The sequence below is a fragment of the Pogona vitticeps genome, chromosome 4 (assembly GCF_051106095.1).
Source record: "Pogona vitticeps strain Pit_001003342236 chromosome 4, PviZW2.1, whole genome shotgun sequence".
Taxonomy (NCBI): Eukaryota; Metazoa; Chordata; class Lepidosauria; order Squamata; family Agamidae; genus Pogona; species Pogona vitticeps.
In genome coordinates, this window is record NC_135786.1 from 36,650,198 (window position 1) to 36,665,133 (window position 14,936).

The 14,936-nt window shown below is 39.2% G+C and overlaps 1 protein-coding gene across 5 annotated transcripts in view; it reads right to left on the minus strand.

The window, feature by feature from the left end:
• The window catches only part of MMP24 (matrix metallopeptidase 24), a 44,944-nt gene that overhangs the window by 15,603 nt on the left and 14,405 nt on the right, over nucleotides 1-14,936 (minus strand). For 3 of the 5 annotated variants that reach the window (XM_020782480.3, XM_020782478.3, XM_020782477.3), the window contains exons 2-3: nucleotides 9,407-9,555; nucleotides 6,240-6,356 (exon numbers count right to left, since the gene is read on the minus strand). In XM_020782480.3, the coding sequence (XP_020638139.3) occupies nucleotides 6,240-6,356; nucleotides 9,407-9,510 (221 nt within the window). In that variant the 5' untranslated portion in view covers nucleotides 9,511-9,555. Of the gene's footprint in view, nucleotides 1-6,239; nucleotides 6,357-9,406; nucleotides 9,556-11,017; nucleotides 12,524-14,936 lie in introns of those variants that run through there. The other 2 variants (XM_072997073.2, XM_078393313.1) reach the window with 2 other exon arrangements.

Genomic DNA, 14,936 nt, shown 5'->3' on the forward strand with positions numbered 1-14,936 from the left:
GTCTAGGATACACACCAGCATTTTAAAAATATAGACACAAAAGGAACGACATCAAGAGTTGCTTTGCAATAGGGGTAACTGATTAATGTGACTACATTTTCTTTTAAATTATCATTTAAAGCACAGGTTCTTAACCTTGGGTTACTCAGGAGTTTTGGGCTGCAACTCCCAGAAGCCCTCACCACCAGCTGTCCTGACTGGGGTTTCTGGGAGTTGCAGTTCAAAAGCATCCGAGTAACAAAGGTTAAGAACCACTGATTTAAAGCAGTAAATGTGATTGTAATCATTCGTACCAACCACTAGAGGGAATCATGACCGAACACTATGTTAGGACTTCACATATTAAACCATCAAAATACACTATAATTTACTATGGAAATCCTTGGGGTTGAAGAATGGGTTAAAATGCTTCAAATAAAATATTCAAAACACATGTACAATATTGCTGCCTAATTTTTAACATTTTGGTTTCTAGCTAGAGTAGTTACATAAATGTCAACTTAAAATGGTTCAATTATATATTTTTTTAATCCTACAAGGAAACAGACTTTAAAAAAAGAAGGAAGAAGCCATAGAGAGGAAATTACACAAATAATAAAATTTAGGGAATGGAATGCAAATTACCAGGAGACCAAAGCATTATAAACCGTAGCCACTCTTCTGTACAATGGCTGTCTCTTGCCAGTTCTGTTTTATGACTCAATAACACTATTCTGAGAACACTGGTGCAATCCCCTTCCAACAACAAGATGTTGTCATTTTACTTGTTACCTTTGGACTGACAATACTGAAGGTATATACATTTAAAAAAATAGCAGCTCTTTAAGAACTTCAGAGCTCTACCCATAGCTTTAAGAACAACAGTATAACAAGTATTCGTGCATTAGCTGCATCTCTGGCCTTTGCCTAGCACTCCATCTGCTCATTCAACCTTTCTCCCATCTCAGTATAATAAAGAGGCCTCTTCTTATCCCACAGCACATCTGAGAGTAGGACGGATAAAGGAAAGCAATGCTTTATACTTGATCGTTGCCTGGGGAGTTCCAGGAGGGAACTGACAACTCTATACGGTGCACATGAACCTCAAGATTAAAGGCAGTTCAGGAAGGAACATATGTCAGCTTTTAAGCAATTGACCTTAACAGAAATTCTCTCAACATCCAGACAATGTTCTTCTTATCTTGCTTTTTACTGCTTTCTTTCTGTACCTTTTTATCTCTCCCCAAACCATTAGTTTGTTTTTTCTACTGCTTTGTACTAGGGGGAAGAGTTTAGTGCTATGACACTTCTTGGCAGTAGTATTAGCCAAGAAAACACATAGACACACCCCACCAGAACACTATCTCTCCCTCCCTTTTTCATACTTTTTTTTCTGATTTGTTCCTACTGAAGGGTCTGACGGACAGGCAAGGAGGAACTAAGGACAGGAAAAGACAGACAGAACCAAGTCAAAGCCAGAGATATTGCCATGTTATATGCCCCTATCTTCCATACTTCGGGGCTGAGCATGGGCTGAGAAAATTGACTGCTTTTCCATGGGGCATGCTTCATTACCCACATAGATGAAGTGAAGAGAGGGAATCAAGGTGCAGGCATCTGCTTGGACTAAAGGATTTTGGAAGATAAGAACAAGCGGACTGAGAACTTCCTTTAGTTTGATCTAAATAATCTGTGATTGGTAATAATTGGACAACTGCAGGTTTAAGTGAAAAGAGAGATGCAGAGAGTGTCTGCTCTATGGACTTTCTTCACACCACATATAAATGTAGAAATATCTGCCATATGCCCCCCTACAGTCCTTTGTTCTAAACAAAAAAGCCCTTGAAACTGTAACTTCATCTTATGGGAAAGCTGCTCTAGGACCTTGACCATTTGGTTGTCCATTCATTCACTTTTTTCTAACACCTCATAGACAAAGGAAATCATGCATGGACACTTGGTAGGTCACACATAAATCATACAGGAATTTAGGAAGCTTCATTTAGGTCCAACTTTAAAGCTGATCTTTTTCTTCCTTTTTTTTAAAGCTCAACAAGGCACATCTTAGCGATTGTTTACATTTACATTTGCCTCACAATAAGATCTGTCCTAAATGGAATCAATTTAGAAGTCACATGGTAGTCAAATGGTATTAGGGACAGAGTGTATGTCCTCTCAGGAAAACTTTTAATCCATTTTTTGGCTGTGCTGTATCTTTATCAGGGGAACTACATTGGCTTTTAGAACTGATGCATTTTAGGCTTTGTCTTGTGTCTGCCCGTCCTGCCTTCATGCTGTCCACTTGCCTCTGGTGTTGTGGTGCGGTGAGGGAGAAGGAGAGGGAGGGTCTGCTGGCAAAACGTGTGCTTTTAGAAAGTTTGGCTGCTTCTGTCCCTTTAAGAATGCCCCTGCTGTTCCCTGAGAAGCAGAGAAAAGCAGCATTTGGGAAAAGAGGTACAGAGAGATAGAGCTGCTAGGGACTAGAAGGAGCTCTCTGCTTCCCCAGTCCGGTATCTCAGGCTTTCCTATTTTGCTTGCCAAGAAGGGAAATAACCTACAACAGGAGTGGGGGGCAGCTGTGAGAGAATGACTTGCTGTGCCCCCCTCTTCCTCTTAGACTCCCTATACTTGTCTGTTCCTCCGTCCTTTCCCCCGCTGTGGTTCTCGTGCTGTTGTCACTTCTCCCACTGCCTCTGTTGGCTTAGCAAAAGCAAAATTTGAAGCAATAGCGACATATGCAGGTATGTTTGAAACAAATTAGGTTTCACACACATGCTAAAATAAAACAACTCTCTGGCAGAAGGGTATTTTACATCACCTTCCAAGAAACCATGCTTCCATGGCAAAATGATCAATGCTCCCATTTACATCATGGAGACATCTTATTTTAAACTGCTTTTTTTTTCAAAAGCAGAACGCGATACCACAACAGTTCTTATTGTCAGTGGTAGCAAGCCCTTAGAAATAAAAACACACAGCTATCTAATAAACAACATAATTTAAATAGAAATGTGGCATTCTCCCTGAAGGGAACCTGGTAATTACTTCTATCTTGCACATTTGGAATAAATTAAGAGAAAATAACCGCGAATTTGCCTTCTGAGCTACGTTTAGAAGAAGCAATGTGTCAGACATTAGATCAAAGCCTGCAAAAGTAAAAGATTAAAGGGCTTTAAAAGGAAGACAAAGAGGTCATGTTGTCTTTTGTAGAAGATTTTGATCAGATGGGAAGGTCTTTTTTCTTCATATTTTACAAATTGGTTTTCTTGCAGGACAACATTCTCAGGGCAATGCAACTTGTTACTGAAAAAATACAGTAAAATATTTTCTAATAAAATTGCACACCAAATTCAGGAGATAACAAGACTTGGAAATTGTATATTCAAACTACTGTACGTCTTCTCTTTCCAACTTTAAAAACCAGATAGTGGCTAAAACATATCAAGTTATAGAGAACCTCATGTTCCCAAACATGTACATTCATTCTACTATTTCCTTAAACTTCTACACAACGTGCAGAATGAAAAGAGAAACCATGTCCGTAATGTCACTCCAGCAAAAGCCACCGGTGGGGGGACACTCAGAAGAGAAAGGAATCAAGAGAAGTGTAATGAAATTAGTACTGATCACCTATCTGTCACTTTCAAATATATGTGTGTTTTCTCATTTTTATTGAGAGCCAATTTGTGAGTTAGGCTGTTTTCATTTAATTCAAACCATTTTTAGCAGCTTTCAAGACCAGAGCCTTCTTCATGTATCAGACAATATAATATTTTTTAAAAGAGGCTTTATTTGATTTTTAGTCATTGAAAAATAAATATGTGTTTAATTTGCAATTGCTCAAGCAATGTGTTGAAGTCCCAGCACAATGGGAGGGAAAATTTATTTTCCTTACTATCTAGTCCTATGGAGTTATCTACCAAGACTAAATCAGAAATCTATTCCAGTTCTCATTGTTATGTGTACCTTCTTGATAGGCTGATATATTTATTTATTTTTCTGTGAGATATCAATGTTCTAAGTGTTAAAACTCTTGACCTGAGGTTCACCTAAGCCTACGTGGCTTTTTCTGATTAGAGGACTCACCTCCCCTTCACTGCCCTCTTCTGATCCTGCAGGGTTAAACAATGGGAACCATCCACTACAGAAATCTACTGAACACATCCCTTAAAGTAAGCTTTAGATTACTGTACCTTTAAGACATGAGAACTCGGTTTATGCAAAGAAGTTTATATTGGGGAGGGCAACTTTCCCTGAGTCAGTGGGCTACATCTGACTCCCAGCAATCTATCAAGGATTTCACCACCAGAGACAATCCAATTATCCAATCTGATATACTCCAACTGCAGCTGCCTACTGTGGCAGAAAATTGTACTAGAACATAAGACAGAACCCTGCAAGAGCATCTACATCTCTTCCTGAAATGAAAGAAAGGGAGGAGAAAAGCCGCCATGATTCTGCTGACATGGATGCTGCTGGTGACCTCAAAAGACAGGTGGTGTGTGTGTTTTATATGCTACCATGTTTTATATGCTCCCTTATCTTTATCTCTCAGTTCTAATCCTAATGATGCTTGTTGATTTGGAAGCTTGGACTTCTGCATAGTTTAGACAACCCATTGTTCTTTCTCTTGCATGCAAGACTTTTCCTGCTATATACTTTAAACAATCAGAAGCAAAGAGAAAAGGCTGATCTTAGTGTTCTCAGCAATAACAAGAGTTAGCTAGTAGTTTGCTCCTTTCCTGGTTGAAAATTAAACTACAATTTGTGGAACTCTTAATTCAAAAATTAGGATGAAATGAAGGATCATGGAAAATATAAATGGGAATGCCATAGGATGGGTGGCTGGGACTGGTAAGAGGGGCCAGGCAAAGCAACATTAACATTGTTCTGCCCTGAAAACTAAAATAAACTCATTTGCAGATGACACATTGTTGACAGTAGGAAATCCAGGAGCAGCTACAGAGAGAATTCAAACACACCTAAAGGAATTTGGGGAATTAAGTAGATTATTAATAAATAGGAAAAAGATCTGAAATTGTGTTATACAATTATTCTAGAGAGAAAGTAGAAAAAATGAAAGACAAGTTTAAATTCAAAGTGACTCAAAGTATTATATATTTGGGTATAGATCTCAGAAAAATATCCAAGATCTAAATAAAACAAATTTGGAAAGAATAAAGAAAGAAATAAAAGATTGAAATTATCCTGGTTTGGCAGGACTGTGCTTTGCAAAATGAAAATATTACCAAATTTTAATTTTTTGTTTTGGATAATCCCACTTAAATTTTCAGAACAGGAATTAAAATATATACAACAGATAATAATCATGTACTGGAGGGAAGAAAGCAAGGATAAAGAAAAAGATTTGGTATTTACCACAAAAAAGAGGAGACTGAGATTACTGAATATTAGTAATTTTATGAAGCAAATCAATTGAGAATGATCCCGGATATTATAGTATGAGTGATGAATTAATATGGAGTGACACTGAATTACAGTATAGGAATTATATGAATTGAGAGACCCACAAGAGACATATTGATATAAAAAGACCATTAAAAGTATCATTAAAAAGATTCAGAATCCTTTTCTAAATAATGTACTTGAGATCTGGAATAAATGGAGACAGGTTTTGTGTCCTGGAATCTCCCCTTGAATGCTGGTGGTTGAATTAGAGAATATTCCAAGATATGTCTGGAAGGGATAAATGGAATGTTGGTATAAAATATATAAATGTATTTTATCAATTGCTCATCCCCGAGTACACTACTGCTTTGTTTTGTTTATATTTTACTTTTTCATATATATAAACAAAATTAAATTTAATAAAAAAATTATTTTAAAATATTGTTCTGCCCTCTTGTCATAATTTGTAGGTTGTAACTGAAGCATATACAATTTGTGTGCAATCACCATTTATTTGTTGTATAAGTTTAGATTACGTGTGCTGCAATGTTTTGTGGAATGTGCACAGGTGTCACTGAAGTAGCTAATACTGTGGTATAAAACTCATACAATACTCAGGTCTAGGTTGGAATAATTTTCTGAGTTCGAGACTCACATGGTGCCTGAATGAACATGGTATGCATTAGCCACATCTGAACAGCATTTGAGTTTCTACTCTGTTTTTAATTATAACATACAACGGGGGAAAATAACCCAGGTCATGTAGTAGAATATGAGCAGATAATCAGGCAAATTGTTTTACATTATACTGACACCATGAAACTGCAACAACTATTTATGCTGGATTATACCTGTATGTGATATGTTTCTGCCTCCATTTTTGTCCAGTTAGCGCATATCGCTTACTCCTTCGTTTATGGCTTAGGTGGGGATGATCAGGAACACCACAACGAGGTTTCTTCATCCATCTAGAAAGTAAAATATCCCCCATGAATTTGGAGAATATGATACATGATATGGTTATGAAGCTATGCTGTTTTGTTTTGTTTGGTAGTGCAGCTATAAACAAGGAATGCTAATTGGCAAGCAGTTGAAATGAGCTAGGTAACACAGGCCATTCCTTTTTGTCAGAATGATTTTTGTGTGTGTTTAGAATACTCTGCCAAAACAGGATAAAGATATAGTATTGAATGGGCCAGAGCAGGAAATCTGAGTTTTTAAAGTTGGCTAGAGGGACTTGCTGTTGCTTTTGGAGGGTGGAGATATTTAAAACTGGGCATCACATTTATTTATTATTTATTTAATTTCTATACTGCCCATCTAACCGGAGGCAACTTTGGACAGTTTATAATATAAAACAAAAGACAAAACAATAAGCAAAGCATCAATACTAATCTAAAAACAAATACAACACAATAAATCATAATCAAATAAAACAGTACATGTACGTACATATGCTACTTCTCTCATCTGCTCAGTTTTGTTTATGAACAAGTTCAAGTCACAGTATCTTTCCTGTATTTTCTCCCTCCACAAGGAAACATCAAAGGGATGTCTCTGCAACCTCCAATACCATAAAGAAGTGGGAAATATTTTAACACTGATTTGAAATTATGAGTTCATAAAGGAGAAGCCTGAATAGTGGCTTCTATAGCCCAAACCACTCATCTCAAGAGCTTTAATGTAGTTTCTTCCAGATTGAGACAATTTGGCACTACCAATCAAAAAGCTGTGCCGATATTCCACTTTTTCCTCTTAAACAAACTTTTTGTGGTAAGAAATACAGATGAATTACAAATGGAATACAGTTATACAGTATTTCGATCCCCACAAAATTTTGTGATTTGAGGGAAGATGATTCCACATCAAAAGCCCTGTATCTGTGGCTGTATCTGTGGCTCTGGGACGTCCTCCCATGGGAGGCCAGGCTGGCCCCACCCTTGCTGTCCTTCTTCAAGCAAGCAAAGACTTTTCTCTTCAGGCAGGCTTTTCCTTCATGACTCGTAGTCTGAGAGGGATTTTAAATGGACTGCAGTGCTCTCTTGTTTGAAATGTTGTGATCAGGTTCTTCTCGTGGCGCAGTGGTTAAACTGCTGTACTGCAGCCAAAACTGTGCTCACAACCTGGGGTTCAATCCCAGGTAGCCGGCTCAAGGTTGACTCAGCCTTCTATCCTTCCGAGGTCGGTAAAATGAGTACCCAGCTCGCTGGGGGGGGGGGGCAATGTGTAGCCTGCATAATTAACTTGTAAACCACCCAGAGAGTGCTTGAAGCACTATGGGGCGGCATATAAGCAGCACACTTTGCTTTGCTTTTTGCTTTTTTCTAAAGCCGGAGGCGGTCCCCTCGTTTGGGTGGGAATAAGAATCAGAGGCGGTTTTAAAAATTGAACAGAATCCTTTTTATTCTCAGTAACAGCGATGTTAACCAACTCAAACGGATCAAAGGCGCTCAATTCAGGTAATATCTTATAACTTTGAACCTTCACATCTGGAGTACATATGTCACTCCTCACATCTGGGCCGGGCCAAAACGCTCCTGATCGGTCATTGCCCGCAAGGGTGTACTCCTGACTGTGCAGACCGTTCCGCAGCAAGGGTGTCTTGCCCAGTCCGCTTCGCATGGTGGCCGGTTGAAACAAGGACTGGGGCGAATCACCCTCCTCCCCCCACACTGATTGCGGGGATAGACCTCTACAGTTGATTCTAACGGGTCAATTTTTGCAGAGTTAGGTTTGGTTCTAGGAGGATCAGGGAGTAAGCCTCTACCTGTCCTAAGGTTGGGAAACTCCTCTACCAGACTCCTGACCTTATCTGTGTCCTCCTCATCTTCAGTCTGTACAGTACAATCCTTTGTGCGCCTCCCAATCATGTCTGTTACAACCACAAACTTTCGCTCCTGCTCCTCCTCTTTTATATCCTCCTCCCATACAATAAGGTCTAACTCCTCCCCTTTATCATCTGCTAAACACACTTCCAGTGTCTTCCTCTCTTCCCTTTCATCCTTCTCTATTTCTACAAGACTCCTTCCACACATCCTGAGTCCTCCTTTGTAGCCTGTTTCGATGAGGACAGCTCACTAACTCCTCCTTCACAAATGTGTTTTAATATTGATCTTAGTTACCATTTTAATATAGTACTAGTTTAATTTTAACATTTGTATACTTATGGTTTAAGATTTTAAATACTGTTTTAGTGATGTAAGCAGCCTTGGGTCCTTTTGGGGAGAAAGGTGGCATAGCAATATTTTAAATAAATAAATTGTATGAAACATCCTTAGTAGGTGAGAATAACAACATAATTATCCTGTGTACTGACTGAAGGAAAGAACACAGAAAAGGCATATGACTTGTCACTCATATGACTATCTCTTCACAAATTGATCAAGATGAGTCTCAATTTAGTTCAAGTGACATATGTGTTGAAAGAGCATTTTCTCTATGTATATGGAATAGCTCATAGTATACAAGTGCAATATCTCTGTGCAGATAAGATCTTACCATCAATTGTTAAAAAGCCATTAATAATCAATTTGTTAGTATTATGTGTTGCATATAAGTCAGTTGTTGGTTTATAAGATACAAACGATACACAGATATCATGCTTGTTAAACCAATTTAGTTAAACCAGTGCAAATCCCTGTATGAATACTCTTAGTTTGGATTTAACATGGATTATGTCAGCATCATCTGGTTTCTAGTTAACTCTCTTTAGTGAGAAAATGGACTTGGTTGGCTATTTAACCCAGGGAAATATATAAAAGCCACATGCAGTTACACAGGTCCTCATTGTATAGGACACAGGTAGGCAAACTGTGTCCCCCTCCAGATACTGTTGAATTACAGTTCCCAGCATTTCTCACCACTGGCTATGTCAATGAGGAGTGACGGCAGTCTGAAGACCCACACCTTGTCCTCCCCTATTTTATAGTCTGCACAGCACTCAATGTTGATTTTGACAAACACAATGCTTTCCAGGTATTTGTAAGAAAACAAAAACAAATAAAAAAAAACCTCTTACTCAATAGTAGTCTGGTCCAAAACTCCTGTGATGGGGATGCCATAAAACTGCTGCATAGTGGAGACTGCAAACTGCATAACTTTTCCTGAGTGCAGAGCAGACATTCGGGTGTCGTAAGGAAACAGATAACCGTACGTTTTTAACCAGCTCTGAAAAATAACATAAAACAAAAACAAAGCTTACAACATCGTCTGGTTTGACATTACAGCACACTTTGTTAGTTTAAATGTGCCATTAGCGTCAAACTTTGTGCACATTGATTTTCTTGATCCGTCTTGACTACATGGCATCTTGAGAACAAAAAGACAACATAAGCAAAACCTCATTGCAATAAGCCGCACTGGCTTGCTAACTTCGCGGAGGTCACTGAATTGCTGTCTGCGTACAAATTTACATATTTTGTCTGCACACAGATCATTAATGCCCAGATTTAAATTTCAGCTGATGTGCTTATTTTAACTATATGCCAAGTAGTATGTGAAGAAAAAAAGATTCCTGTATCACAACTAGAATTCAGAAACCGACTTTGGAATGTATTCCAAATGTTTTAGTAGCGATACTGTTAGTCTGGTGAGTTATTCTTAAAAATTTGAAATACTGTAAATGTATTTAAATATGACCAATATCTGAACATAAACCTCTCCCTCATATCAAGCAATCTAACTCAGCACTACTTGTTCTAACTGTTAACAGGCAGAGGTAACTGTGCATCCTGGGAGAAGAGCCAGCCTGTGTAGTCTTGGGCAAGCTGCCAGTCCCAGGGCACCCCCAGAAGAAGAGAATGATTAACCACTTCTGTACAGTATATTCTCTGCCTAGAAAACTCTGACAAGGGTCACCATAAGCCGGAATTGACTTGATGGCATGCAATTATTATTAGACAACTACACGTGAGTCAAACCCACGTCTACTTTAATTATACAAAAAAGAGAGTAGAGTGAATTTAAGAACAAGAGGGACATACAGAAGGAGATATGGAATTAGCTCTTCTCTGACTCCAAACTGCACAATATTACCTTGGAATGTATCCCCAGAACTGGTCCCCTGCCTCCCAGCTAGACTCCAATATGTGGTCCTATTCACGTTCCTTTTAATTGAAGCATAAACTGTCTTTTTTTTCCTTTATGAGTATGCCATTCTATTCCTCAATTTTCTTGTGGGGGCTTGTGCCCATGCACCAGAAATGAGTGGGTGGGAGAAGATGCTGATTGCTCCAGGTGCCAAAATTGCCAGATATGGCCCTGATCCTCGCTCAGGGTTCAGCAAACAACTCATGCCCTCTTCCTTTGTATTCCTTTTCATTCCACCTACTATCCTCCCCTCCCACAAAAACCCTAACGTTTTTTTCCTTTGTCTTTTTCTTTTTAACTCTGCAGACCTGGAGTTCCTGAAAGCCTGCTGACATTTTCTTCCTGTATATAGATGGTACCATCTAGCTACCTAAGGACCAGCACTGAGTTTGTTACTGATATTTAAAATTCTACATAAATCTGTTAGTGTAATATTATAACTTCATAGATAAATAGCTTTGAGGAAAATTAAGTTAGCTTGAAAGTGTGTTAGTTCTGCCTTGAAAGCAAGTTATAAAGCAATCTTAACTGGTGTTGCTACCTATGTATCCCACAATAGGCTTTACCAGCATAATGCCCGTGGAGGCTGCAAATTCTGATGGCAGGGTGTTTGCAGACCTGTCAATCATTGAGGAGAGACCACAGGTTAAATAAATTCAACATATTTCCAATGCAGCAGTGAAATCACAGACCATAACACCAACAAATCATAGAACTATAAACTTGTAGAGTTGGAAGGACCCTGAATGGTAAACCAGTCTACATTCAAGCAGTGCTAAGAACCAATTGCTGAAACATCCCGGACAGAGGCCACCCAACATGTATTTTAAAAGCTGAAATGAAGGCCAGTCTGCCACTTTGCAAGTTCTCATTGTCTGCAAATTATTTTTAATGTTTAATCTGAATTTTCTTTCAAGCAATTTGAATTCATTGATGAAAACATTAGCCCTCCTTTCTTGTCTACATTTCTCTTTCTTAGACTGGATCTCTAAATCAGGCAGCTTGAAGCATCCTAGAAGACTGTGAGAATCAATCAATCAATCAATCAATCAATCAATCAATCAATCAATCAATCAATCAATCAATCAATCAATCAATCAATCAATCAATCAATCAATCAATCAATCTATCTATCTATCTATCTATCTATCTATCAATCAATCTATCTATCTATCTATCTATCTATCTATCTATCTATCTATCTATCTATCTATCTATCTATCTATCTATCTATCTATCTATCTATCTATCTATCATCTGGCAGCCAAGGTAACTCTGGATGGTATATATACACAATCTCCTTCTGACATAAGCAAGATAAGAATCTATAAGTTTTCAATTTGGGAGGACTAAGGCTATGACTTGCTGAACCTCATGAGTTTATGGTCTTGATCAAGGATGGGGAGCTTCCTGATTCAGCCTGAGGGTCAAACTGTTTGGGAAGAGATGTTTGGGAAGAGTGGGTGGGTTCCAGTAATTCATACAGCGAAAGGTAAACAGGTTAAAAAAAACCTAGCTTATTTTAGACTAAAGGTCTCTAAAATGTCCAGTAACAAAGCCCCAGAAGAGACATTTCACATTTTAATAATCGGAATTAGCACATGTAAATGCTTGGAAGTCAACACATGGTAATGTGAAGGTTGTGTGACCTTATGAGGCACATGAGAAGGCTGGCATGGGGCCCCTTGAGGGATGGCAGCAGTCCCTGAGCCAGAGGTTTCCTACATCTGGCTTAGATTAAAGCTTTCTTTTATGCACTATGTGAGCATCTTCCATCTCTCTGCAAGTGAACAGGTTACAGCCATTTTTAAATCCTTACCCAAGTGAATTACTTGCATTGACCCCATGGGAACTCCCACACATTGACTGAGTATTATCAATAGGATTTCAGTATGGATTAAATTTACATATTTTGCATTTCCTCAATCCAATTTATTTTCTCAATCCAATTCCAATACCACCCGGATGGACCAACCTACTGACCACCAGAATGTGTCCTTTCTGCTATCAGTGCCATGACTCACAAAAGAAACTGTATGAAGCATTTAAAATCTGAAATACATTCACTGGCTGGGACAGAAATGCATCCTCGAAGCAAAAAATTATATTTGTTGGGAAAAGTTTTTGTCTCAGTCAGTTTTTATCTGAAAACAAAACAAAACAAAAAGACTTTATGTATGTGCTAAATAGCTGAAATTTAGGACACTGTTCACAAATGTTCAGGTGACATTACAGAATGCCTACATTTCCAGTCTAGCTCTGTGTGGATTCTGCAACAAAGTATGACTCCGTGACCCAGCTGGCTATGAAAACCAGAGTTTGGAAACTACCTTCCAGTGTGTGCAGCAATAGGCTAGGTGGTAAGAATGCAGCCAACACATTCTCTAAGTACGTATCTCTTGTGTTTGCTTGAAAAGTGTTCCAGCCTAAGGGAGAGATTCTGTAAATAATGGAAGAGAGGTATGTTGGCCCAGATAAGTCATGAGATGCTGGTGGTGATAGCAGAATGTCCCCATTGTGAAAAGGTCAGGAAACACTTGGTACAGGAAAAGGTCTGTTCACATATGAAAAGCACGGAAGCAACACTGAGGCAAACAAGAGTAAAAGCCTCACATAGCCAGTTCCCTCAGTCAGCTCTCCTGTTCAGTATTCCAGATTGCTTTCATAAACTTATCCAGATAATGAGGATGAAATGAAGCATTACTTTCAACATACAGTATTGTTAAAATACCATGCTAGACTTTGCCTTCAGAGTCAATGGGTTTCACAGGCCTGGCTGAAGTCTCCTCCAATAATTGCTATGCTTCAAGTGGGAAGACAACTATCAAGGGGCCCTTGTCTGACCCCCTAAAATGTTTTCTCCAGCTTTCCCATATTCTGGTCATTTGGGTTCTACTCAGATTCTGAGCTGCCTTACTCTAATTCGATCCCTGCTGTTTCAACACCCAGGTTGCCCAAAATCCATTTTGCCTCCCTTTGCTCAGTTCAACAACTTGCTTCATCCCTGCAACTACCTCCTAATCTAAGATTTTGCACCTGAAATGTCATGGAACTGGATGTTACTAATGTGGAAATGGAAACCCTAACCTGACGTGCCCCCTTCTTAACAGGAAGCAGCTGCATGGATGCAGGACTGAAGGGGAAGGTATGTCTCTTGGGATCTTCTCATTTCCACTATTATTTTCCCATCAAAAGACCTACCTGAAGATATTCGACACAGAAGGATTATGTCCTGTGATGTTACAGCAATTATTACAATAACTTCTTTTTTTTGGACAGCATAGTTTCCCTCTCCATAGGGAAGAAATCCCTTCCCTCTCCTCCTGGAGTCCCTCAAAGCTTACTCTGGAGATCTTTCAAGAGCAAATGGGAGTGCAACAAGTGGCTGCAGGGAAAGGGTAAGAAGGAAAGTTTCACTGTGTAAGCAGAACTTTTATTTCATCATCAGACTGAGTTCAGATTTAGGTACGTGCAAGTAGACAGGTAGTAGTGAACTTCCTTTTCACAGTAGTCCCTGCAGTCCCTGAAAATGCTGCTCAAAGGATCAGAGTACACCACTGAGTAAGGTGAGCTGCAGTGATGGTGTCCCACATTAGGCAAAGGGCAATTTATTTTATTTTAACATTTTCAGACACCAAGAATACATCAAATAGTTCCTGTTGAGCATCTCTCCTACAGAAATGCTGCCCCTTCCACTCTATCTCCCTTGGCTTTGCTGCTGTGGGTGGCCACACCAAGTTGAGGCAAGGAAAGCCTCAACTAGAATGTGGGCCTTCTTGGTTATGGCCCCCACTCTCTGGAATGGCATTTCATGAGACCTGACAGATCTCCTCCCTCTAGAGTTTTAAAAAGCAACTACTGTAAAAACTTTGCTATTCAGGAAAGTCTTTAAGGATATTCTCCCCCTTCGTAAGTGTGCCTTTCAACTCCGTGCAATCTGAAGGCTGTTGCCTTCACTTGGTTACTCAGTTTGTCTACTTCATTTGTTTTATTTATTTATTTATTTATTTATTGGATTTATATACCGCCCCATAGCGCTACAAGCACTCTCCGGGCGGTTTACAATTTTAATTATAAAGGCTACACATTGCCCCCCCAGCAAGCTGGGTACTCATTTTACCGACCTCGGAAGGATGGAAGGCTGAGTCAACCTTGAGCCGGCTACCTGGGATTTGAACCCCAGGTCGTGAGCACAGTTTTAGCTGCATGAGTTTGATGATGATGGGACATGATTGGTGGAGGGGTGTTAAGGTTTATATTACATTGCAATGATCACCCAGAACAGTGGTTCCACTAGGTTTGGCAGAAAAAAGCATTCTGCTTATATACCGCCACATAGCGCTTAAAGCATTCTCTGGGAGGTTTACAAGTTAAATTATGCAGGCTACCGACCTCAGAAGGATACTGCAGAAGGCTGAGTCAACCTTGAGCCGGCTACCTGGGATTGAACCCCAGGTCGT